This window comes from Festucalex cinctus, chromosome 7 (genome assembly GCF_051991245.1).
Source record: "Festucalex cinctus isolate MCC-2025b chromosome 7, RoL_Fcin_1.0, whole genome shotgun sequence".
NCBI classification, from domain to species: domain Eukaryota; kingdom Metazoa; phylum Chordata; class Actinopteri; order Syngnathiformes; family Syngnathidae; genus Festucalex; species Festucalex cinctus.
In genome coordinates this window covers 24,442,559-24,468,286 of record NC_135417.1, presented here as the reverse complement: position 1 = coordinate 24,468,286, position 25,728 = coordinate 24,442,559, and the positions used below count along the sequence as shown (strand labels likewise).

Here is a 25,728-nt window from a genome sequence, read left to right as displayed (position 1 = left end):
TGTATAACACAGGAGCAAACTTTTAGGATTCCACAAAACATTAACCAGCAATAAATCCATTGGCAAAGTAATCCCAAGAACATAGGAATTTAATTTATTCTGTCACATACACTAAAGAGTATGAACTTCAAAAAAAAAAATTCACCATCCCATTCGTACCTATATGAGGAAAACAAGCCAAACAAACAAACAAACACCTATACTGAAAATAAATTAATGCAGTGATATCTACCCTAGTATCACACAAGGTAGGAAGCAACACAATTGATGATTCAAAACCTAACAGTAATAAGCAACACATCCATGGCCCCCCTCATTTTAATATAGGTCTTGTATTGAATCCCATTAGACTGTGCAGATGTACCTAATAAAGATTAGCAGTTAGTATATATTGATAACAAAGCTCGCCCATGTGAAACACAAAACCTGTCATCCCCAACATCATACTCAATGTCAGGTACAGGGGACACATGATAACTAGATTAGTAAACAGGAAAAAAGGCCTTAAATCTTGTGTGTAATAGTTGAGGATTAGGTAACTTAATTCCGAATCTGAATCTATGACATTTCAATTTATGCATCCACGTTTGCTACATCTGCTGCACCATCCAGACTCCATGGCAGAGTGAAGTTCTCCCTCTCCAACTCCTTGTAAATGACCGAAGAGAAGTGGGACAGTTGCTTTGAGCTAAAATGATTTTTCCAGTCTCCAACAACACCTGATGGACAGACAAAACAGTAAGTCATGCATGTTTGTACTCAATTACTGTGTTGCATGCAGTTGAATAGAAAAAGGTAGCTTACTCCCTTTAAAAATAAATGAGCAAGCTGACATGAAAAAAAAAAAGACAACAGCTGCCTCACCTTTCCTCAGAAACTGAGACTTGTCAGAGTCCATGTACATCTTGGGGACCAAACTGAAGTTGGACATGATGTTGGACTGCATGGACTTGAAAGAACAATGGTTGGCTATTTTCTCGATGACTTCGTCACTCAGGTTCTTTCCCAGGAATTTGGAAATAAGACGTACAGCTTCAGGAAGGTCCTGCAAGGTATGAATGCTTCTCAATGAATCTAAGTGTGGATTATGCAAAAACTCAATTTTTTATTTTTTATTTTTTTACCTGAATCATCTGTTCATATGTGATATACATGATTCTGTCTCCCAACTCTGTGTGCCTCCAGCTCTTGACATGGTCAGTCCATTTGCCAAACATCACTGCAGACAGACCACACAAGATGTTTTGTAAATTTATGTCAAAAAGGTATGAAAAATCATTTTAAATCAGTGTTCATATGCATATGAGTATGTTCAATACAACGGTCGTTGGATTAGTGAAGTAACGATATCCAAACGCCACAATGCGAAATTATCATGATATGAAATTCACAATATGATAATTATCACAATATTATAGGGAGGTAGGCATATATATATATATATATATATGTATAAACCTTACTATTGTTTTAAAAAAAAAACTCATATTGGAGGAAAAAAGCACAATATTGTGTTGTTGTTTTTCTTTTCTAAACAACCTGGCACTTTTAACAGATGTGCTGCTTTTACTATCGCAACATTGAAACGGCAATATCGTGCCAATTTTAATATTGCAATACTGTTTTGCCATTATTGTTACATCCCTGGTCTGCAATGGTGGAGATCTGTGCTGCATCATAACAATATAAATTTCTAATATCCTGGGGATCTTTTTTTTTTTAACAACGTGAAAGCTAATGACTAATGCTAATGTAGTCTTATCACAGGTCCCAACATTATTCCTCAATTGCAAGAAAACAGATTTTATCCATTGTATGGAGCTAAATACTGACATCAATGTGTGAAAAGTGAGTCAGTGATTGAATTTAACTAATTCAGCGCCAGCCCAGTTCAAATGAATCTTAGCCGTCAATGGCAGTCAGTCAACAAGTTAAGGTTCTCTAAAAAGAAGCTCATTCATATTTCTAACCTGACAGACAAAAAAAAATGGGGGACATCTCATGCAATTGCTTCACAATTTAAAATAATTTCAAACAACCCAGTCTGAGAAAAGAGAACAACCCCCCAACCCCCCCCCCCCCCAAAAAAAACAAAACCTAAACCTTTTCCTTCCAGGAATTTGTCAATAAACTCATCCCAGGTTCCAGGGTCTTCAAGGAAAGTGGCCATCTGGTGGAAGTAATAGGAAGACACAATGACATCCTTGGGGTTCCTCATTACATAGATCACCTGCCAAAGGGGGGAAATGAGTCAAACCATTAAGACCTTAATAATATGTCCGAAAGGGAAAAAAAAAAATGCAATTACAAAAACAAAGCAAAACAGGACGACTTTGCAGCTGTTAAAGCGAGATACGGCACTCGTATTTTCAACCAGAACTAACCTTGGCTTTTGAGGAGAAAAGGGACTGTGGCATGAGTTGGTAAGGAAAATGTGTGACCAGCGCTCGTGGAGAAACCAACTGATCCACAACTACTTTTAATCTTTTCTCCTCCAGCCAGGGAACTCGATCCCAGTTTGGAATGGTTTGGATGGGGGTCAAGTCCCCACCATTCAGCACCAGCGGGAGGATCTCCTGCATCCAGATTGTACTTGCAGAGGAGAGCATTTTGTATTACAATGTACATTACTGTATATATACAGTGTATGCCAAAAGTTGTATATTCTTGTGTACAAGCATGTACAGTTGTGCTTGTAAGTTTACATGCCTGGGGTATGTAAACTTATGAGCGTACTGCATGATGAGACAAAAGCTTAATGCCTATAAAATCCAAAATACTTTGACAATTGTTTCAGAGGTTGAAGTTCACATGAGCAGAAATGTGCGTGTGAATTTTTGTGACGATTCATGTGTCAATAAGCGTCGTTTAGCTTGTGTACATTTGCAGTTGTGTTCAAAAGTTTACACACCCCAAGGGTATGTAAACTTTTAAGCACAACTGTGCAAAATAACCACATAATTGCTTTTCACAATTTCCATTTCAATCAGTACTAGACATTTAAAAGGACTTGTAATTGTAAGGTAATGCACAGTTCACAATCAGATGCAGACACCTTATCGAGGTAAATGGCTCCTAGTGGAGTTCAGCTCATGCTTTTCTATGCTGACAGAAATAATTTCACATCCATGTTGTTAAACGTAATGTTGGTCGAAGTTGCTTCCAAGTTCCAGTGACACATAATTTAAATAGAGATTTTGATAGCACAACTTATTTACACGGTTTTTTTTTTCTTTTATGACACCTTAAGTGTTTGTTATCGGCTATCTACTTGGCATAGACAGCATCATCATATATTAAGTACAGAAATAAAAATACCCAGGTTTAAGGAAACTGCTGATTTATCCAAATTAAATCAACCAAGTATCACATCGCACTTATAAGTATCACAAAGCATACTGGCCTACCTTTTTTTTTTTTTTTTTACAGAACTCAGTGGTGGTTGACAAACATTTACATGGACTGCATCTGTGTGTGCTAATACTAAATTACTGTGCGCGATTGTGGACCACAACACCCCACAGGCAACATTGGGGCAGGGAATCAACAACACTGACCTGACTTTGGATACGTGACAGCAATGGCGTCATCATCTTTAAACGTGAATTCCTGTGCAAAATATGTCAGGCTTTCTTGAGAGTGGGTTTCCTTTGGCAACATAAGTCCATGGTGCACAAAATAAAACTCATCTATAGACATTGTGTTTGTCCTTCTAACTATCGAGGGAAGAGCCACCAGGCGGATCCGCAGAGACGTTCATGTACACGGGAAATTACGTAGTCAGTGTGTTTCCAACAAAATATTTTAGACAACGTCCAAGTCTTTATATCTACAGTTATTTTTAAAGAGTTGATAAAGTTAATGTGACCACCCAAAGTGTAAAAGGAGACAACAAAATGACCACAAATTTACTTGTGCGCAAATGTCCGAGGGTACTGGGAGTAAGCACAGCATTCCTCAACTTCCGCCAGCCTATTGGAATGTGTGTTTTTTTCTTTTCTTTTTTTTCTTTTTTTTTTTTTAAGATATACAGCATTCTTCATGAAATGTTCGATTTCGAACATTGAATACAACATGAGAGCACCATATATAACGGCACAAACAAACCAAAGTAAACAAAGACAAGCAATTGAACAAAAACAAAATCTAGAAGTCAATCAATCAAAAAAATAAATAAATTACATACATACATACATACATACATACAGACATACATGATGGCGTATTAGGGCCACATATAAATATTTTTCTTTAGAGGGCGGGCACATACATACATACATACATACATACATACATACATACATACATACATACATACATACATACATACATACACTTCCCTATAAGTGATGTTTGAGGTCATCTAAAAACACCAATCTCGTACATGCACCTGAAAGAGCTGAGGTGATTTTCTGCGAGGCTTTTCATGAAGACAGAGAAAGACGGCTTCGTCTTTCTCCATTTGAAACTATGGATGAAATATTTACCCAACAATAATAGGTTGTTAACATCAGTTCACATACATTGTCTTACAAAATGAGACCAAGGACAATTCTATTGGAATGTCACTTGTCTACCAAAAATGAAATTTTTGTGGTGGGTGCTTAGAGCGTGTCTATCAGATATAAAACATGTTCACCTTGCACTGATATTCGAAGCATGTCATATAACGCCAAAGATTTGATGATAATGGTTACAGTTCGTGCGTTTGTGCTGAACGATGTAGGTCAATGGTGAACCAAATAAGTTTGAAATTCTTGACAGAAGTCAAATAAATCCTCACAGTGTTAAAGTTGGTTTCCTAAAATTAACTCAGTAGCCAGCCACTGCTCAGAAGTAGGGCACGCTCACATTCACTCAAGCACACACACGGATGCAACTCCAGCATAAAAATCACAAATTCAAGATGTTTATTTATAATGTGGACAGTTAAAAGGAAGAAAAAAAAGACTACGCAATTGAATGCTTAAGTAGTTTCCCCTACTTAGCCAAAGGTAATAGAAAAAAATGTGTGTACGTGTAGTATTGTAATGTACAAATAAAATTATTATTCCCTATAGTATGCCGCTATTGCCCTCAATCCATTTAATTGCTAGCATCTGATCACGATCAATACCGAATCTTCCTCATGTTACATTTTGTTATCCATATAAAGTCTCAGATTCACAAATAATTCTTCCATGTTCTTCAAAGTGCAACTCAAGACAAAACTAAACAGTATGGGTATAGTACCTGATTTGGGATATGTCACAGAAAACACATCGGTGTCCTCCACAGAAAAGTTTTCGGCATATTCCAAGCTCTCCTCGGAGTGAGCGCCGGGTGGCAGGGCCAGGCCGTGGTACTTGATGTAGCTGGGCCAAGACATGCTGACTTGAGACCTGCAGGAGGACTGATCGTACACGTCACGCCTCACTCTTTAAGGTAGTTTGTGTGATTGTAATCAAGTTCCTCCTACTTCGGCTGACAAGGAAGAGCCACTTTGGCCCCTTATTCATTTGGACATTTGGACTGGCTGCAGAGCCTTTTTTGGTAATACAGATTTATTACATCAAGTATAATTCTTTTGGATAATTCCGGCCTTATTTTGGTCAAATCTAATTTAAGACCCAGATCCGCAGACACCCTGTAGTTAGAGATGCTGGAACCTCTGCTGCCAGGTCACACTTGTTCAATTCACAGTGGAATGTGCACGGCATTTGTCTGGCTATTAGTTTCCAAGCTTCAGTTTTTCGTGCATACACAAGCCTCAGTGAGTCAACAGACAAAGCAATGTGTGTGTGCGTATTAGCGAACAGCCGTGAGCATTGAGGCCTGCGCAAAATGCAAGCGTTGTGGGCCCCCCAAGCACCCAGTGGAAGGGGGTGTTTCAAAATGACATGCATCGTGAGCTCAACTTGTAGAGGGGAGAGACGTATGATGTGGTTTGATTTCAGCAGTGTTGTACCCCAAGAGTTGAATGAACAATGTTTATGAACGCGTTCATATTTTGGGACGAACACGAACGGAACGTAGTGTATTTTTGCTTTGTGAACGTTTCTGTGAACGAGCTCATTTTGCGGCCAATGAACGGTTTTGAACGCAGTTCATTTTTGTGCAAGCTGCCAGGTTTTCTTTTGTTAGACTACAACGAGAAAACTTGGGTAAATACACCCTAAATGAGCCTGAAAGGACGATATTTGGCAACTCCAGCGGCTAACAAACAATCACAAGACACATGTCATCAAAATGCGATGTGTGCTTGTATGGTGTAAACAAGACAGCAGCGCTGTGCGCGTTGTCTGCATAGCTAATACATAGCGTATGTAATTCTGCCACCACTAAGTGTCCGATATTAAGCTCTTAATGACACCACCACTGTTGTCTAATGTAAAACTACATGCACAATAAAAAATAAAAAATAAATAACACGTAGCTTTAAAACTCTCTTGGGCATGGAATTTTACGTGGAATCCTCTTCCACTCCTCCATGACAACATCATGGAGCTGGCAGGTGTTCGAGGCCTGACACTCCCCCCACCTGCCGTTTGATGACGGCCCCAGAGATGTTCAATAGCGTTTAGGTCAGGAGACATGCTTGGCCAGTCCATCACCTTTACTGTTAGCCTCTTTATCCACTCAGTGGTCATTTGGGGTCACTATCATGTTGGAATCCTGCCCTGCGGCTCAGTTGGCATTTGTGGTTCCCTCCATAAACTGTAGCGCTCTTTCTATGCTTGACTGTATGCAAGACACATTGTCTTTGCGCTCCTCGCATTAATTTCATGACACTATTTCAATCAAATACTCTATAGTCTTGTTTTGACTGGCTTTCTTGTGCATCATCTTCAGAAGAGGTTTCCTTCTGGGACGACAGTCATGCAGACCAATTTGGTGCAGTGTGTGGCCTATGGTCTGAGCAATGACAGCTGATTTCCCTCCTAATCCGGCACCCCCTGCCCCTTCAACTTGCTTACAATGATGAAATTATAATGATTTATAATGATTCCGGGCGGCACGGTGGATGACTGGTTAGCACGTCGCCTCCCAGTTCTGAGGACTCCGGTTCGAGTCCAGGCTCCGGCCTCCCTGGGTGGAGTTTGCATGTTCTCCCCGTGCCTGCCTGGGTCTTCTGCGGGTACTGCGGTCTCCTCCCACATTCCAAAGACATGCATGGCAGGTTAATTGGGTGCTATGAATTGTCCCTAGGTGTGCATGTGAGTGTGGATGATTGTTCGTCTCTGTGTGCCCTGCGATTGGCTGGCAACCAGTCCAGGGTGTCCCCCGCCTGCTGCCCAGAGCCAGCTGAGATAGGCGCCAGCACCCCCTGCGACCCTTGTGAGGAATAAGCGGTCAAGAAAATGGATGGATGGATATAATGATTCCCGAGCGCGGCCGCTGTGCTGCTCACCGCTCCCTCAGGACATGGGTCAAATGCGAGAACATACCGAAAGCTAGGCAACCTAATCAGCGACGACAGGGGGTACCAGCCAACAAAAGGCAGAGTAGATTGGGCCCTGGCTTTATTATCGTTGAGTTAAAAAACAAAACAAAACAAAACAAAAAAAAACGGGTTATCTGCCTCACAGATATTACTGAACGATGAGCATCAAGGAAGATTTAGAAGTGGGTATATGCAAAGCTGACTGAAAAACAAGTGAGTAAATACGCCGTATACCCTTGGACTACACCACTGGCCTAGGCCATCTTTATGTTGAGGAGAGTTGCCCAATCCTGGTTCTCGAGTGCCGGAGTCCTGCAGATTTTAGATGTTGCTGTACTCCCAACACACCTGATTCCTATATTATCAGCTCATCAGCAAGTGCGACATAAGCCTGATAACAATCCTGATCTTTAGAATCAGGTGTTTTGGAAGACGCCAACATCTCAAACCTGCAGGACCCAGGCCCCCGAGCACCAGGATTGGGCAAGCCTGATGTAGAGCAACATTTCTTTGATTTTCAGATCTTCAGAGTTCTTTGCCATGAGATACCATGTTGAACTTTAAGTGACCAGAATGAGTGAGTGTGAGAGATGTAATACCAAATTTAGCATATTGTACCTGCTGCCTATTCACGTCCGAGTTCACTGTAACACTTATCGATATATATATATATATATATCTGCAGTAATGTGAGTGGCATCACTTTTGTGAGATACTGTATGTGTAGATGTGCTTCACTCAATCATCCATCCAACCATCCATCCATTTTCTTGACCGCTTATTCCTCACAAGGGTCGCGGGGGCTGCTGACACCCTGGACTGGTTGCCAGCCAATCGCAGGTCACACAGAGACGAACAATCATCCACACTCACAAGCACACCTAGGGACAATTCATAGCACCCAATTAACCTGCCATGCATGTCTTTGGAATGTGGGAGGAGACCGGAGTGCCCGGAGAAGACCCACGCAGGCACGGGGAGAACATGCAAACTCCACCCAGGAAGGCCGGAGCCTGGACTCAAACTGGGAGGCGGACGTGCTAACCACTTGGCCACCGTGCCGCCCTTACTCAATCATAATAATCTAAATTTGCTTTGGATATACAGGGAGTGCAGAATTATTAGGCAAGTTGTATTCTTGAAGATTAATTTTATTATTGAACAACAACTATGTTCTCAATGAACACAAATAACTCATAAATATCAAAGCTGAATATTTTAGGAAATTGGAGTGTGGCTTTTTTAGTTTCAGTATCTTAGGATGATATGTGTGTGTGCAGGTGACTATGACTGTGCATAATTATTAGGCAACAAATGTATACCCATTTCACTTATTTTCACCAGGGAAACCAATATATCAACTCAAAATGTACAAATATAAATTCCTGGCATTCAAAAACAAAATAATAACAAATCAGAGACCAATACAGCCACCTTTCTTTGCAAGGACACTCAAAAGCCTGCCATCCATAGATTCCATCAGTGTCTTGATCTGTTCTCGATCAACATTGCGTGCAGCAGCAACCACAGCCTCCCAGACACTGTTCCGAGAGGTGTACTGTTTTCCCTCCCTGTAGATCTCACATTTAATGAGGGACCACAGATTATCTATGGGGTTGAGATCAGGTGAACAAGGAGGCCATGTCATTATTTTTTCTTCTTTTAGACCTTTTTTAGCCAGCCACGCAGTGTACTTGGATGCGTGTGATGGAGCATTGTCGTGCATGAAAATCATGTTTTTCTTGAACGATGCTGACTTCTTCCTGTACCACTGCTTGAAGAAGGTGTCTTCCAGAAACTGGCAGTAGGACTGGGAGTTGAGCTTGATGCCATTCTCAACCCGAAAAGGTCCCACAAGCTCATCTTTGATGATATCAGCCCATACCAGTACCCCAAATCCACCTTGCTGGCGTCTGAGTCTTAGAAAAATCAGTCTTATGATATTTCTTGGCCCAGTCTTGACGTTTTATCTTGTGTGTCTTGTTCAGTGGTGGTGGTTTTTCAGCCTTCCTTACCTTGGCCATGTCCCTGAGTATTGCACACCTTGTGCTTTTTGGCACTCCAGTGATGTTGCAGCTCTGAAGTATGGCAAAACTGGTGGCAAGTGGCTTCTTGGCAGCTTCATGCTTGATTTTCCTCAGTTCACGAGTAGTTATTTTGCACCTTGTTTTTTCAACACACTTCTTGCGACCCTGTTGACTATTTTGAATGAAACACTTGATTGTTCGATGATCACGTTTCAAAAGCTTGGCAATTTTAAGAGTGCTGCATCCCACTGCAAGACGTCTTACTATTTCTGACTTTTCGGAGTCCGTCAAATCACTTTTCTCACCCAGTTTGCCAAAGGAAAGGAAGTTGCCTAACAATTATGCACACATGATATAGGGTGTTTGTGCCATTAGACCATACCCATTCTCATTACAGAGATGCATATCACCTGATATGCTTAATTGGTAGTAGGCTTTCAAGCCGATATCGCTTGGAGTAGGACAACATGCATAAAGAGGATGATGTGGTCAAAATACTCATTTGCCTAATAATTCTGCACTCCCTGTCTTAGTCATGTCTTGCTAAACAGTATACTATCACCACCCAACCTTGTATTCAGTGAGTAACTTGAAGAAATAAAAAAAAAACACAATGTTTTCTAACTCTTGTGTAACAAATCCTGGAGAAACTACATGACTTCCCACAACTATATTGTTACACGCCTCTGAGGGAGAAAGTGCAAAGAGGATAATAGAATCGAAAGTACTTGTACAATGAGTAATGGAACACAATGGCAGTTGTTATGCTCTGATTTTACTTTGGTTCTAAACCAACAACAACAAACACGTTTGTGGAGGGTTTTGGTCATAACTGCAATATGCATAAAACCAACGTTTCTGTTTTTAAATGACCCACCTCGCTTCCCCAAGACATTAATACTCATCCATCCATCCATCCATCCATTTTCTTGACCGCTTATTCCTCACAAGGGTCGCGGGGGGTGCTGGCGCCTATCTCAGCTGGCTCTGGGCAGTAGGCGGGGGACACCCTGGACTGGTTGCCAGCCAATCGCAGGGCACACAGAGACGAACAACCACATTAATACTCATATTTGTCGTAATTGTGGGGGGTACATTTTAGCACTGTTGGATCAAAGATGTTTTAGGTGTTGGTATCTTGCTCCAAAGATTGATTGAGCTGCCATTTTGTGGGCCTATTAAACAAATGAGAAATTATTGAAGAATGTGATGCTACTGAAATCATGTGTTGGGAAAACTCACTTTATATGCAAACTAGTTCAAAGTTCAGCTCACAAATTTTCAAATGAACTACTTCTGTTCATAGTTCATAATTAATTTTTATTTTTTAAACTAAGTTCTTCATTGTGCATTGCTGCAAGCTTCTGGACGATTATGGAAAAATATCAATCAATCATGATTATTTTAACTAAAATCATTCTTCTATGATTTCAAAACTTAGTATTTATTAACTACTCAAAACTATCATCGTAGCCTAATTCATATTCATCCCTGAATGTTGAACATTTTCGTATTGAACAGTACTCTTTCTAAAGTGCATAACCTTGATTTTTTTTTTTAATTGTATTTATTTTATATTATTTTCACAAGTCTTGGGACTGAGTGGGCTAACGTTGGACCCTTTTTGTGCCATGTTATGTAGAAATGTGTGTGAAGACAATCAACATTCTTTGTATCCTTGAAAGTGCAACTCTAAATACAACTTAAAAGGACATTCAGAAATTAAATACGTAAAATAAGAATACTGTATACTGTACTAAATTAACAGCAATTAAAAAGAGAGAAAGAAGAACGTTATATTTGAATAAATTAGGCCTCACTGACTTTGGGGGGTGGGGGGAGGGGGCGCCTTTGAGTAGTGTTATCTTGCCAGTGTGTATGTGCTTCCACAGCGTTTGTGTGAATATTTGTTATTTGAAGGAATATCACTCCTGAAGTTGATGCTAATTTACCTTTAGCATTTGAATGTGATCTTCCATTGACTGTAGCGTTAACGCTAGCCATGTTTCATCAACGAAGCATGTTTTGTTTAGAGCTACGTGTTAATTCTTTTTATTGTGCATGTAGTTTTACATTAGACTCCAACGGTGGTGTCATTAAGAGTTTATAGGACACTTAGGGTCGTCAGAATTACATACGCAGACAGCGCTGCTGAAAAATAATGGTGACCACACAAAATGTTGACATGTTTGGCATTTTCCTTCAGGCCATCTGGCAAGTGGAATATTGTTTAATCCAGATTTGAGGATGAATAATAACAGACGGCTAGCATACTTTCTTCTTTTGAAATAAAATGTGCCATGTATTTGCTCCACATATTACATTACTACATTATTATGTACATTTAGGTAAATTATCAGGTAGATTCATCACACACAGGTCATATTTATTTATCTGTGATGAAAAATTGTAACTTAGTTGTCTATTATTCTCAGTTCTTAGGCCATGACATTTTATAAAAAAAATACAATTATAGTGTCCACACAAATACATCATGAAAATGTGTTTTTAATCTAGGGGCATATTCTCCCGTTCGTGCGTAAATCAACCTCTTACGCACTTTCAATGTCGGCGATTGTCCTTTCTCGACATCTGACTCACCCAGCTGCATAACAGGTGAAAACTCACACAGCCACCAAAGACGTGTGAGCTGTTGAAATGCGAGGATGCCTGCAAGTCCCGGATTGTAGAGTTTTCATGAGACAGGTATATCCCAAAGAAATCCATTTGGAATATATGTCACATTTCAAATGTGAAGGTGATTTGAGTATGGATCCAGAAGTGACATACTGACGGGCTACTGTCAAGAAGCATGTGGATTATTCACATGCTGTATTTAACAAATATAATAAAAGTAATGCAATCAGAGTGCTGTGTTTGTGACTGTATATTTGGAACGCTTCCATTAGTTAAAAAGCATTGTTTAAACGTTGCCAAGCAATGCTTTCTGCCACACGCTCTTCTGTTGAATTCACAACCAAAATATATCAAACTAAAAGAAATGTGTCAAAATATAACTCCCAATTGCCACCATTTCTGATTTAAGTACCCGAGAGAATATGCCCCCCCTAGTCATGAGACCAAGACAGAACATAAATGTTGCTTAAAATGGCTTAATTTGTGATCATGATGTAAAAACACCCACACACCCACACACCCACACACACACACACACACACACACACACACACACACACACACACACACACACACACACACACACACACACCCCCACACACACACCCACATACACATACACACGCACACACACACACACACACACACACACACACACACACACAAAGAACCACTTTTTCACAAAATCTCAGTGTGTTAGTCCATATAATAGAAAAAGTCTTCTGATGCCACTTACATTCAACACACACACAAAAAACAAGCTCCACTGAAGAACCACCCAATTAACAATTCGAGAAAAAAACAAAAACAAAAAAAAGCCTGAATGAACTGGCTCCATTAACATTTGGTGGTCTGGGTATTATACCATACAGTCCATACAACTAGTTTTGGACTTAGTTACTTTGCACCAGGGTGACAAAGAGAAATAGTGAGCAGAGAGAGATGGCACCAGTCAGCACAGCTTTCACCAACAACACCGTCCAGCTGCCCAAGAGGAACGCATGGATGAACAATCTGCATGTACACAGGTAGGAAAACAAGTTAAAACATACAAAGTACACATTGAACAATTCATGCTACAGGCTTTTTCCAATTCAAATATAACAATGCAATTTAGATTTGTTGTATTTGTATGACCTTTGAATGGTAAATGTTTTAGGACAGAGTGTTCTCACAGATAAAACCCTTAGCACTTTGAAAATCGATTTTCTCTCATTGTCAAAATTCTCTCTTTGTCATTCAGGGAAAAAAAGCATTTTGTAGGGTTCTAAATAATATTAACTTATTCCAAGTTAACAATTATTAAAACAACTCTTTCGAATAGTAAACTTATTCTTTGCCATGTTATATATAAGGTGGCATGTTTACTTGTGGTCGAGATGGAAATACATCGTAAGAATGGTGATGATGATGCCACAACACAGCGTTGATGGAGGAGCTATCACCTCGTCTTTGAAAAGTAAAAACTGATTATGCCATTTAGACCTTGAAATGTACTAGCACTGAACTAAGGAACACACCTAAGTAGCCACCCACCCCAATAACAAATTATATAATTATATAATAATAAATTTAATGACAGAGGCTTTTTTTCAGTTAGATGACTTCCTAGGAGCTTGGAACATATATACATATTGCGATATAACCATCAACAGTGCTAGAGGAAAATGGGTGCTTAATGTACAGTGTCCTTGAGGGCCTCAAAAAGTGCTTACAAATAAAATGTAATATGTTAAGGCAAGTCTACACGTGACAATACACTGCATTCTCCATTCAGTCCTTTTCAATATTATTGAATACATATTATTCATTAAATGTACCACTGTATTACTGTTTGTCAGTCCTTTGCTGTAGTCTGAAACATTAAGAGTCATCATGCTTATAAATGCATTGTTTCCTCTTAACCTGTTTTGACTAAATTAGATTAAGTAGAATTAAATTATGTGAAATCAGCTACAGAGCATCTAAACGATGTGAGATTCATTCTTTAAACAAGCTCAAATGTCCGGATACCTGCGTTGGATGCGCCTTCTTTTTTTCTTTTTTACTTTAATGCAATTTAAATAATGTGGATGTCAGTTCATCAATGGAATTACTGCTTAAAATGTTTGATACAATATATATATTAGGGATGTAACGATATCCAAACATCTCGATACAATATTATCACGATATTGTGGGAGGGTTGGCGATATTTAAAAAAAAAAAAAAAAAAGGGCTCATACTAAAAAAACAAAAGCAGAATATTGTGCTTTTGTACATAACAGCAATGCATATAAACCACCTACAATCTCTAATAACAATATTGAGGCACTTACTTGCTAATAATGCAAGCACACATTGATCGCTTCACAAGCAAATTAGGTTCCCCTTCATCTGACAATTAGCATAGATTTCAAACATAGAAGGCCAAAACATCCCTAATGAAAATGTAATTGCACTAATAAACTAGCCATTAGAGGGTGCTAGAACTGCACAAATAGAAATCAACCTGACTTTTTAACAGACCTGTTCCTTTTAAATATTGTGAACATGACGACAACGATATTGTGGCACTTTTAATATCACGATATCACGATTATTGCCCTTATCGCTACATCCCTAATATATATATGAACAAGGATTTTCTTGATGGTGGGTATTAAATCTTACAACAGGGGTGTCAAACTCAAATTAGCTCAGGGGCCGCATGGAGGAAAATATATTACTAAGTGGGCCGAATCGGTAAAATAATGGTAGGCCTATATAACTTAAAAACAATTGCCGTCAATTATATGCAGATTTTTTGAGATTTTTGGGCCAGCCCTAAATTACGGTGCTCATCTGTAATCTATTGTTTAAAAAAAAAAGTAATAATAAATAAAAAATGCAAATGAAACGGGGCAACACTTTGCCTGTATGAGCTCCAGATGTGTTAAATCGAAAGTTACAACTGTAACTACGGTTCTATGAGTCCCGGACGACCGCCAGAAGGCGGTGCTTTAAGCACTGAATGTTCCTTTCGCGCATGCGCAGTTCGAGTAATGCATACCAAATTAGTCACCTGTGACCTCTGGGTGACCCTAGAAGGGTATAAGTTCCGGTGTCACCCAAGGTTCGTTTCCTACGGAATCTTCTCGCGTGAACACGAGGATTCCGAGCGACAGGACGCCCTGGCGGTCGTCCGGGACTCATAGAACCGTAGTTACAGTTGTAACTTTTGTTCTATTTCGTCCCTCCCGACCGCCAGAAGGCGGTGCTTTAAGCACTGAATGACTAATACCGGCGTAGTCGCGAGGGATCTCAGACACAAACCTCACTGAGAAGCCCTAGCAGGACCCAAGATCACGCCAAGCGGATGGGGAGAGGCGACATCCACGCTATAAAACCTGGAGAAGGTGCAAGGCGTCGCCCATGAGGCAGCAGCACAGATATCCTCCAGGGAAACACCCCTCAGGGCGGCCCAAGACGTGGCAACGCTCCTGGTGGAGTGACAGCGCACCCCTGACTGCAGGGGGCGGCCAGACAGCAGGTAGGAATGGCGAATGGCATCCACGACCCAGTGAGACAAGCGCTGCTTGGAGAGAGCGGAGCCCTTGGTAGGACCACCATAACAAACAAAAAGCTGGGCAGACGTACAAATGTCCGCCGTAGCGTCAATGTAACACTGCAAGGCTCTCACCGGACACAAGAGCCCCGGCCTGTCCCACGGAGCCGCCATCAGCACCAACATGCGGGGCAGAAATAGCTGCCACATACACCTTCAGAGTCGACTGAGACCTGCCCTTATCCAAGAGGGACTGCAAGAAATCCAGGATGGTGGGGATGGAACACGAAACAGGGTCCACCCCGCGTTCTCCGCACCACGCCACAAACAACTTCCACCTGTTGGCATACTGTAGCCGAGTGGACGGTGCCCTCGCATTAAGAATGGTCCGCGTGACAGACTCTGTACAGCCGGTCAGCAGCGGTTGGGGCCCCTCAGTGGCCAAACACACAAGCGAAGGCGCCGAGGGTCGGGATGCCAAATCCGACCTCCCTGTTGAGACAACAGGTCCTCCCTGTCGGGGAGACACCATGGCTCGCCGGAGCACAGTTTACGGAGCAGGGGGAACCACGTCCGGGCCGGCCAGAAGGGGGCCACCAGCAACAGCGTGTGCCCCTCCTGAAGAACTCTCTGAAGCGTCAGCCATATCAGAGGGAGCGGCGGAAAGGCGTAGAGAAGGCACTCCGGCCACGGCTGCGCCAGTGCATCCAGACCCAGAGGGCTGGTGGCCTCGCTCAGGGAAAACCAAAGTGGGCAGTGGGTTGAGTCCTCGGAGGCAAAGAGATCGACCTCCGCCGTGCCGAAGCTGCTCCAAATCATGCGCACCACCTCTGGGTGGAGGCGCCACTCTCCCGGAGGAGGACCCCGACGGGAGAGAGAGTCCGCAAGCTGGTTCCGAACCCCCGGCAGATAGGTGGCCCGTAGACTGGCCAGACGGGGAGCAGCCCACCTGAGAAGGTGCTGGGAAGTCTCCAACAGACGGGCGGACCTGATGCCGCCCCGATGGTTTATGTGAAACACGGTCGTGGTGTTGTCCGACCGTATGAGAACATGCCGTCCGCTCAGGTATGGCAAGAAGTGCATGAGTGCCAAGTGCACCGCCCGAAGCTCCAGCACATTGATGTGATCGACCCTGTCGCGCACAGACCAACTTCCCTGAGCCGTCCTGTGCTGCCAGACAGCACCCCAGCCCGTGAGGCTGGCATCCGTGGTGACTGTTTCGCGGCGGGCCGGGACCACACCCAGCGGGACGCCGCTCAATAGAAAAGCCCTCTCCTTCCAAGGTGCCAGGGCGAGGAGGCACCGACGGGACACCCTGAGCCTCCGGTGGCGGTGTCACTTGGCGTCCAAGTGGAAGCCGTTCAGCCACCTCTGTAGTGGGCGCAGTGTCAGCAGACCCAACGGTGTCGAGGTGCGATGGGGACGTGGAAGTAGGCGTCCTTCATGTCTATAGACGTGAACCACTCCCCCTGGGCGAGCGACTGCAAGACGTCGTTCGTGGTTAGCATGTGGAATGGCAATACCTTGAGATGTTTGTTGAGCCCCCTCAGGTCCAGTATCGGTCGGTATCCACCGGTCTTCTTTGGGACAAGGAAGTACGTCGAATAGAAGCCCCCGGGCTGTGCCAGGGGGTCCACGGCCTCGATCGCGTCCTTGGCCAGGAGGGCGGACAGCTCCTGGTCCAGAGCTGAGGCTTTTGCCGGGTCGGCGATGAGTCACCCTGACCCGACAGGAAGCAGGAGGCCGGCGTCGGAATTGCAGCTCGTACCCGTGTGTCAAGATGGAGACCACCCATGGGTCCGAGGCACGAGCAGCCCAGTAACTGAGCTGCTGGTGGGAAAAATGTCCGACGGCCGGCCCCAAGGCCTCAGTCCCTGGCCCTCCGGCCCCTAGGGGCCCGAGAGGGACGGCGGTTGGGGCCTGCAGCCCGTGGTTGCCCTGAAGGCAAGTGGGCGGAGGAGCGAAAGTCCTCGGTGGGCCTCTGCGGGGGTCGCCGGGTGCCATAAGCCTCGGCAGGCCAGGGCTGAGGAAAGCGATGAAAAGCAGAGCGTGCCCCAGGACTACCCTGTTGGGGAGGCAGGGCCCTATTGAGGCTGGAAAGCTGCTTCCTGGTCTCATGAGCCTTAACCGTCCTTTCCAGTGCACCCACAGCGGCAGAACCAAAAAAACTCCCCCGGCTCCACAGGAACACCACGGAGGGGCCTCCTAGAGGCCTCCGACAAGGGGGACTGCGCTAGCCACACCTGGCGGCGCGCCTGCACTAGGAAGGACATGAGTCGGCCGTGTTCCCTAGTCATGAGGGCAAAAGCCTGGAGGGCTGCATCACTGAAGGACACAGCAGCCTCCACGCTGTCCGCTTGCAGAGATGTAGAGAGAGCAAGCATGAGGTGAGCCAAAGAGTTCCCAATGCGACCAGCACGTGCACCAGCGCCATAGGCCCGTGTGAGAAGGTCGTCAGTCACACGACATTGGGGTCGAGGACATCGCACAGATGGCCGAAGGGTCTCCTCCGGGGACACAATGAGGGATGCGACAGCTGGCTCCACAGCAGGCATCCGGTCCAAGCAAACACTAGCAGCATCGTGCATCGATGCTAAATCACGGCCATCAGCCGAAGGGCGGGAGAGAGCCCCAGGATCCCTCCAGCAAGCATGCAGTTCCCGCAGATAGTCCTCAGATGCGGGGACAGAAAAGGCCGAGGAAGGGCGCCTGCGCCGGAAGAAAGCGCTCTCAGACGCCGATTGAGCCTGTGGAGGCACCTCCAAATGCAGGAGGTCCAAGGCATTGCGCAGGACAGCCCGTATAGAACCATCCCCCGCCTCACTGGACGAACTCTGAGCGGATGCTGGAGAGTTTGGTCCCAAAACCACAGACCCCGGGTCACGGTCGACGTCATGAAAAAAGGAAGCCGAAGCTGCCAAGGAAATGGCGTCCTCCTCAGGAGGAAGCACTGGCATGGGCGGGGTGGATGGTCGCGGCATGGGCAGGGCAGGTGGTCCCGGCCCCCCCCGTAAGTGTGGGAGGGTGACGGTCCTGCAGAAGAGATCTCACCTCTGCCAGTTCAGCCTGAAGGTGCCCAACCTCCGAAGCGAGTCGTCGCTGCGCCGCCCTTTTCCTGGGGGGGGGCATGTACAGCAGAGCACACACCGAGACGTTTCCGGCGCCTCGGTTGGGAGGACGACAGATGACCCAGTGGACTGGGGTCACTGGCACCAGGACTGCGGGCCCGGCCATCACCGGCACGGTCAGAAACAAGACACCTCGGGCAGCGATCGTCCAGGACATCCGAGGCCTCAAAGAGGATACCACAGTCCATGCAGCAACGGGAGTCCTCCATTGTGAACACAGAGGCCCAAACAGCGATGAGCGGGAAGCTGAGGGAAGGGGGCGCGAGCGCCACCTGCACAGCAGACCCACACCGAGCAGCCGACGCGTGGGTCGGGGCAAACAGTAAGCCGGTAAAGCAGCGATAAGCCGAGGGAAGGGGGCGCGAACGCCACCTGCACAGCAGACGCACACCGAGCAGCCGACGGAGGGCGGGGGCAGACAGCCAGTTGTCAATAGTAGCGATAAGCTGAGGGAAGGCGCGCGAACGCCACCTGCGCAGCAGACGCACCCGGAGCGGCCGACGGGCGGGAGGGGCAGACAGCAGTCGCGAAAGCGTCGACAAGCTGAGAGAAGGGGCGCGAACGCCACCTGCACAGCCGAAGCCAGGTGCGCACCGCAGGCGGGACACGCACAAAAGTAAGTAAGACAAACAATCGAGCGAGAAGCGCGACGCCGTAAGCTGGGAGCGGGGACGCTGACGCTGCCCTCACCAGCAAAGGCACAAAAAGAAAAGCAACAACCAAACGGCAACACCGTCGGAGAAAGCGGCGCTAATAAACCGAGAGAAGCGCTAACGCTGCCAAAGCCAGCGGAGGAAAAAATAGGGTAAACCACGAGCCGTGGTAGCCAGGGCGCTAACGCGAGGCTAGGCACACAAAAAACTCAAAACACCGCAGTAAACGCGGAAATTAGACGGCAAAGTAGACAAGTAGTCAATAACCCTACCCCACGGGAGGTTAGAATACGCGACCACGTCGGGTCACGAACGAAGGAAAGAAAAAACACCGTCGCCGCAGCCTTTGGAGGGCGAACTACGCAGCTCCGACCGATCCGGTCACAAGGCTCCAAGCGGCGCGGTCAAGAGGATAAATACAAATCCCAATTCTTATACTCTTCGAAAATGTGTCGTATGCATACGCCACGCGAGAAGAAAAGAGGAAACGAACCTTGGGTGACACCGGAACTTATACCCTTCTAGGGTCACCCAGGGGTCACAGGTGACTAATTTGGTATGCATTACTCGAACTGCGCATGCGCGAAAGGAACATTCAGTGCTTAAAGCACCGCCTTCTGGCGGTCGGGAGGGACGAAATAGAACTACCCGTTTTGCATATATAGTTCCCAGAATGCATTGTGTGGCACAGTTAATTAAGTTATAAAGATGTTAATCTCCGTCATATGTATTTATGTTACCAGCAATTGAATTTGTGTCGTACTTAACACGTTTATGTCGATCTATGATTTAAAAAAAAACAAACTTTTTTTTTTTTTTTTTAAACAAACCATAACTTTAAGTTGTGTGTAAAATAATGACTTCCAGGGCGATTCCGTGTGCATGTTACATTACTCATCTGAGCACTGCTTGTGAAATTACAAATTTATATATTTGATTGTGGCTTGCTGCTTAATTGGTCCGACATTACAATTTTTTATGTTTATTTTTTACTTTCCAAAGTCATCTTGTGGGCCGGATTAAACCCCTTTGCGGGCCTGATCCGGCCCGCGGGCCGTATGTTTGACACCATTGTCTTACAAGGATGTTCCTGCTAAATTCTAGTGATAACCAAAATAAAAATAAAAGGACCTCTTAGAGATGATTCCCCCGGAATTGCATTTGTGGGTGCAAACTTGAAAGCATTATCATCTGGATGCTATCCAGGTTGCCTAACTTTCACATGTGGGAAAATCCCAACAAACAGCTCATCTGATGTTCTGTTCTCTTGTTCCGTGTAAATGCAGTTGTGAGTGTGTTGAGCATGCACTTACTCCATTAAGAAGGACTTGTAGACACAGAGCGCCAGCAGCACAGTAACAGGGAGCCTGAAGCTCTTGGGAAGGTCATAGCGTGTAAACATCCACACTACTGCTGCCATGGCAATATAATGGACCTGTACACACACAGAAAGAAAGAAATCTAAACGTTTTGACAATGTGCTTGTCTGACCAGAGAGGAACTATCGTGAACAAGAAGAATGTGACAAAAAGTAGTAGGTAGACAACAACATAAATGACAGACACTCACCAAACTAATATTGGAGTCAAAGCTCATCTGGATGTATTTCCAGTCAAACTCGATCCCTCTGGCTCCGACCCACAGAGGAAGACATCTACAAAAGCACAAGCTGACAGTTTAATATAAACATTCGCTTGATAAAACTCAACTATGTGTCTAAATGGCATAAAATCAAGTGATGTAAATGTATAAAAAAATTAAAAAAAATATAAAAAGGAGGAGAGGGCCGTGCTTACCTTGACATGACAAGTTCTGCAGTTGCCCAGCCCATAGCAGCCACCATTATTTTGTATTCTCCTTTGCCGGCATTACGTGACATGACAAGATGGAGGCCCAATAGGTCTGCAAGGTCCACTGTTGCCTTCATGAATTCCTGATACACACATTTACAATATTTTGCATTTAGGGAACCAAAATATTACAAATATCTGAGTGTAGTACAGAGCTAGTACCTCATTAACATATTGGTAATTCAAGAAGTTTAAAGTAAAATAGGGAATTATGACACTATTGTTACTATTAAATACAGGACATGTCATTATGTTTGTAAGGCTTTTTGTTGGTCAGTTGAACATTTGTTTTGTCTTTAAAGTTAAATCTAAAAAGAAGATTTTGCCCCCAAGAGTGAAAAAGCTTGCTGTCTGTGACACTTTTTAATGGAAATGACTTTGCGGGTCTGAATGGAACAGTATAAGCAGTATGATGACAACAGGCAAGTTTAGAATTGCAGCGGAACCTCGAGTTACGAACGTCTCTGTTTACGAACTACTTTGCTTTTGCACAAAATATTTGTAGAAAAATGTCATTCGCACAGCAGCAAATCAAGCATTTCTGGTGCATAGGTGCAGCAGCTTCTGGGCTTCCAATCATCACTTGTTTCTAGCTACTGGGACGCACGCCCTCTGCGCATCATCGCAATATAAAATTGCCACAATATCGTCGTCGTCACGTCACGAAATTAAAATCAGCACATGTATTAAAAAGATGAGGTTGTATTCCATGTGTGCAGTTCGAGCACCATCTGGTGGTTAGTTTATTTATGCAGTTCAATTTGAATTATGAATGTTTTGGCCTCTGCGGTGGTTAACACTCCAATAAATTACTCATACCAGAAACTATTTTTTAACATCTCCGATCCGAGTACACAATGACATGTGACATGACATGATATGGCCAAGCCTATTTTTTCGTCGCAGCCGTTTTGTACAAAAAAACAATATTGTACAGAGGTCACTGTATTAATCTTTATGAAGGCCTGATTGTTGACACAACTTTTGCTTTCAATCTCACCTTTTGTGCAAATGTACCTAATGTTGTGGTTAGTGAGTACCGGTATGATATCACATTGGCACTTACCCCTACAAAATCATAGACTCCAGCTCCTCCTTCCCAGGTGGGGAAAAAAGTTGCAAGGAACAACATCTGGAAAACACAATTATAGCAAAATAACATTAACACCAGTGTTCCCAAGGATCTCATTTGATCATTTCAGTTACGGCTGAGTAAAATAATCCTATTTCTAGAAATGTCATAGGACTGCAGACCACTCAAACTGATCAAACTGACATGAAAGTTTATAACATGTTTTCCTCAGTTAGCTCCAAGATGAATGACAAATTATAGTGCATACTCACTTTACAGAGCTGGACAAAAAGATAGGTAGCACCAGCCTGGACACACCTCCAGAAAGCGTTGTACTCAGAACTAACAATCGAAGGCACAGAGTGAAGAAGATGATGTTAGTAGGCAATGACAAAAGCCTGGAAAGCAAGTTTCAATGTTGTCTTAAAAACTGTCCTAAAATAAAGCCAATAATTTCTTGTTAACATTAGGCTAAGTACAACCATTTGAACAAATTACTAAGAGGATTTTGCAGGTCTGACATTACTAAGCTGATTATCAGACCCTTTTGTTTCCAGTACAAGGAACTGAAATGTGAAAGCAGCATGTATAACTACCAAACATGATTGTAAATAGCAACTAATGTTTCAAAATGGGTACATTGTTTGATGTTGGTGTAGAAATACTTCATGATGTGGTCAAAGTCAAACCACATGGACAATTATTCTGTGCTATTAAAGATCAGTTGATTTCCTTTGATATTTGAAAGTCTACATTTGCATGGCATTCTATTGATCACAAAATAAGTTGCCACTGTCACCCACTGTTTGTGGATAATTTAACACACCTTGAAATGGCTCCAGAAGCCAAATTATGCCTCCTAATGCTCACTACATATCTTAAGATGTATATCTTTTTTTTTTTTCTTTAACTGGCAAAAAAATAAAAATAAATGTTTACTAAATAAATACTTTGATAAGCTTGATACTGCCAATAATGATCATTGGTACAAAAGAAATTGCATCTCAATAGTTATGTAAAAAATGTCCAACCTCATTCCCAATGTAACAAGTTTGAATAGAGAAACTTGAATTTTCTTTTCACATAGGCCTACCTATAGATAGAATAATTTAACTTTAATTGTAAACGTGTTCTATGGGTGTATTAAGTTAAGTATAGTTGCATATTTAACAGATATACTTACAGGCCGCTGCACTTGTATGTTATAAAGTAAGGGAAATACGCCAAAGCAAAGCAATTCCCAAAATGAAAGAGAGTCATGACGGCAGGTTAAATAATCCGGTGGCCTGTAGAAATATTTTAAAAGAAAAGAAAAGAAAAGAAAAGAAAGTATTAGCCCATACGACATATTTGCCAGGACATTCACCATGTTTGCCCACATCACTGGACTGAATTTGAATATTACAATTAAACATTTCTTATTCACGCGGTGGGGAATTTTGACTGGAGAAGATGCCTTAATACTTATTACACGGGCAAATCCATCTAGCCACACAAATTGACACACACACAGTACACGATATCCATAACGCACACATATATTCGTCCATTCGTCAATGTGCTCGCAAACATTTAGTATCGAAATGTGTCGGTAGTACAAAACGTAATATTGGGAAGACGTTACTTACAACAACAAAAATAAGAGAGAAGCAGAATATCGTCCAAACGGACAACCGGAAGTGAGTGCAGTTCTACGTTAAAATCCTTCCGACTGAGTTTCCGCTGGGGCTCAAGGAATAGCAATAAATCACCACCAGAGGGAGCCTCGGCTGGTTTCGCACATGTACACCAAGCCGTCGCCTCCCTTCCTGCGCCATCATTGTATTTACAGGGCACGGCCGCCGGCCAGTGGCATAAACAGTTTATGCGGTTGTTTCGGGTTTGGAGTTAAATTAGGGTCAAAGGTTTTGTACTTGAAAAAAATAAAACTTTAAACTGAAAATTGTTGCGCTGATTTATTTGGCTCTTGGTCTATCTTGTGTCAGTTACAGCATAGTTTCCGTTTTCACTCTTACTTTGAAAAAAGAAAACTTGCCACTTCCGGTGGCGGACTGTCGCTTCGTGAATGATCGCACACAAATGATTTAGGAATTAGGTTAACATATTTTCTTAATCTGACCCGATCGGAAAATATGTTAACCTAATTCCTAAATCATTTGTGTGCGATCATTCACGAAACGACAGTCCGCCACCGGAAGTGGTAAGTTTAGTTTAGTTTTTTTCAAAGTAAGAGTGAAAAAACGGAAACGGTACTGTAACTGACACAAGATAGACCCAGAGCCGCCTAATGCCCATCATCCGTTGGAGGCCCCCGGTCGTCCTCCAGTGGGCCCCATTTTGCACGAGGAAACTCATCGCAACATGCAACAATGGAAACACTCGACATGTAGTTGACTTCTATCCATTATAGTCATCCCGCAAAGGGGATTCATTCCACGTGGTCCCTTCTCAAGTGTTCTTTTCCCCCCCATGGGGTTTTTGGATTTTTTCCTTGTCGTCTTGAGGGGTTTAGATCAGAGAATGTTGCAACCTCTGGATGGTCTCTACAGTACCAGATGACGACCATTTAGACAGGAGACAAGAACTGAACCAAAATGGTAATTAGCTATACCATAAGTACATTAGCTAATAGCTGCCTCTGTAAATAAAGATTATTCAACTGTTTGTGTCTGTGTTTGTGTCTCTCTGTATTTTTATTTAATTCTAAGGATGATGTGAGTATTTCTAAAACTGATGTTTTCCCAGAGGAAAAATTACTCTGGCCCTTGTAAAGAAGCCAGTCCTCGGTGACTGAATCCGTCACAATGGTGTAGCATCCTGGAAAGATGCTGCCAACTCCTTCCAGCAGAGACCATGAAGGATGTTCATGGACGACACATTAGCCTTGGAATATCATGACCTGAAAAGGAAATATATGAAAGAACATGGCACAAAATGAGAATTCTACAACTTGAATTGAATATGGAAATTAGAAGAGAGCTGTTCAAATAAAGATGTATGAGAAAGCTGTGGAATGAAATACATTTTTTTTTTTTTCTTTCTCACTAAAATGTATTTCGGTCATCACAAAGCACAAAGTCCTTGGTTTACTTATCATTTAAAATTTCAGCACCTTATATATGTTGTACATCACAAACACAAGGGCAAAAAAAAACAAAACAAAAACAAAGCCATAATCATTTCATGGTTTAAAAACTGAAGTGCTGCATCATGAAAGCAGATCTGAGCGAAAGTGCTCTGTTCTTTTCTGCCACCATTATAGGAACCCCTGGATCATTCTGGTCTTCCATTGGACGGTCAGGACAGTTTTGCTGCTTCAGGAAGTTGTGCAGCACAGCTGCAGCAATGTGATCTCTGGAAGTTATTTCATCAAATTGATTCAATGGATTACTCCGATCCACAAGCATACTTG

The 25,728-nt window shown here is 43.3% G+C and overlaps 2 protein-coding genes across 3 annotated transcripts; both read right to left on the bottom strand.

Moving 5' to 3' along the window:
- Positions 1 to 64: 64 nt before the first annotated feature.
- sult2st3 (sulfotransferase family 2, cytosolic sulfotransferase 3) lies at positions 65 to 5,387 on the bottom strand. Of its 2 annotated transcripts, none has more exons than XM_077527996.1 (6): positions 5,233 to 5,387; positions 2,385 to 2,593; positions 2,104 to 2,230; positions 1,125 to 1,219; positions 865 to 1,045; positions 65 to 719 (listed from the first exon to the last, which is right to left on the bottom strand). In XM_077527996.1, the coding sequence occupies exons 1-6, from the start codon at positions 5,366 to 5,368 to the stop codon at positions 574 to 576; spliced, it is 894 nt and encodes a 297-aa protein (XP_077384122.1). In that variant the 5' UTR covers positions 5,369 to 5,387; the 3' UTR covers positions 65 to 573. The 2 variants fall into 2 exon arrangements, with proteins under 2 accessions (XP_077384122.1, XP_077384121.1); XM_077527995.1 differs by lacking the exon at positions 5,233 to 5,387 and adding an exon at positions 3,558 to 3,795.
- Positions 5,388 to 11,630: 6,243 nt separating this feature from the next.
- tmem147 (transmembrane protein 147) lies at positions 11,631 to 24,099 on the bottom strand. Its single transcript, XM_077527918.1, has 8 exons — positions 23,945 to 24,099; positions 23,500 to 23,602; positions 22,589 to 22,658; positions 22,311 to 22,376; positions 21,191 to 21,327; positions 20,964 to 21,048; positions 20,708 to 20,829; positions 11,631 to 13,101 (listed from the first exon to the last, which is right to left on the bottom strand). Exons 2-8 carry the CDS (start codon positions 23,574 to 23,576, stop codon positions 12,981 to 12,983), a joined length of 678 nt encoding a protein of 225 aa, XP_077384044.1. The 5' UTR covers positions 23,577 to 23,602; positions 23,945 to 24,099; the 3' UTR covers positions 11,631 to 12,980.
- Positions 24,100 to 25,728: the final 1,629 nt, after the last annotated feature.

Bases quoted from the DNA above. Each gene is read 5' to 3' on its own strand.
- sult2st3 (XM_077527995.1), bottom strand. From the start codon at position 3,699: ATGTCTATAGATGAGTTTTATTTTGTGCACCATGGACTTATGTTGCCA. The intron at 2,594-3,557 runs GTCAGTGTTGTT...TCTCCTCTGCAA, and splicing joins TGTCACGTATCCAAAGTCAG to GTACAATCTGGATGCAGGAG. The intron at 2,231-2,384 runs GTTAGTTCTGGT...CCCCTTTGGCAG, and splicing joins TTTTCTCCTCAAAAGCCAAG to GTGATCTATGTAATGAGGAA.
- tmem147 (XM_077527918.1), bottom strand. From the start codon at position 23,576: ATGACTCTCTTTCATTTTGGGAATTGCTTTGCTTTGGCGTATTTCCCT. The intron at 21,049-21,190 runs GTAAGCACGGCC...GTGCTTTTGTAG, and splicing joins GCAGAACTTGTCATGTCAAG to ATGTCTTCCTCTGTGGGTCG. The intron at 13,102-20,707 runs GTAAGTGCATGC...GTGTACATGCAG, and splicing joins TACAAGTCCTTCTTAATGGA to ATTGTTCATCCATGCGTTCC.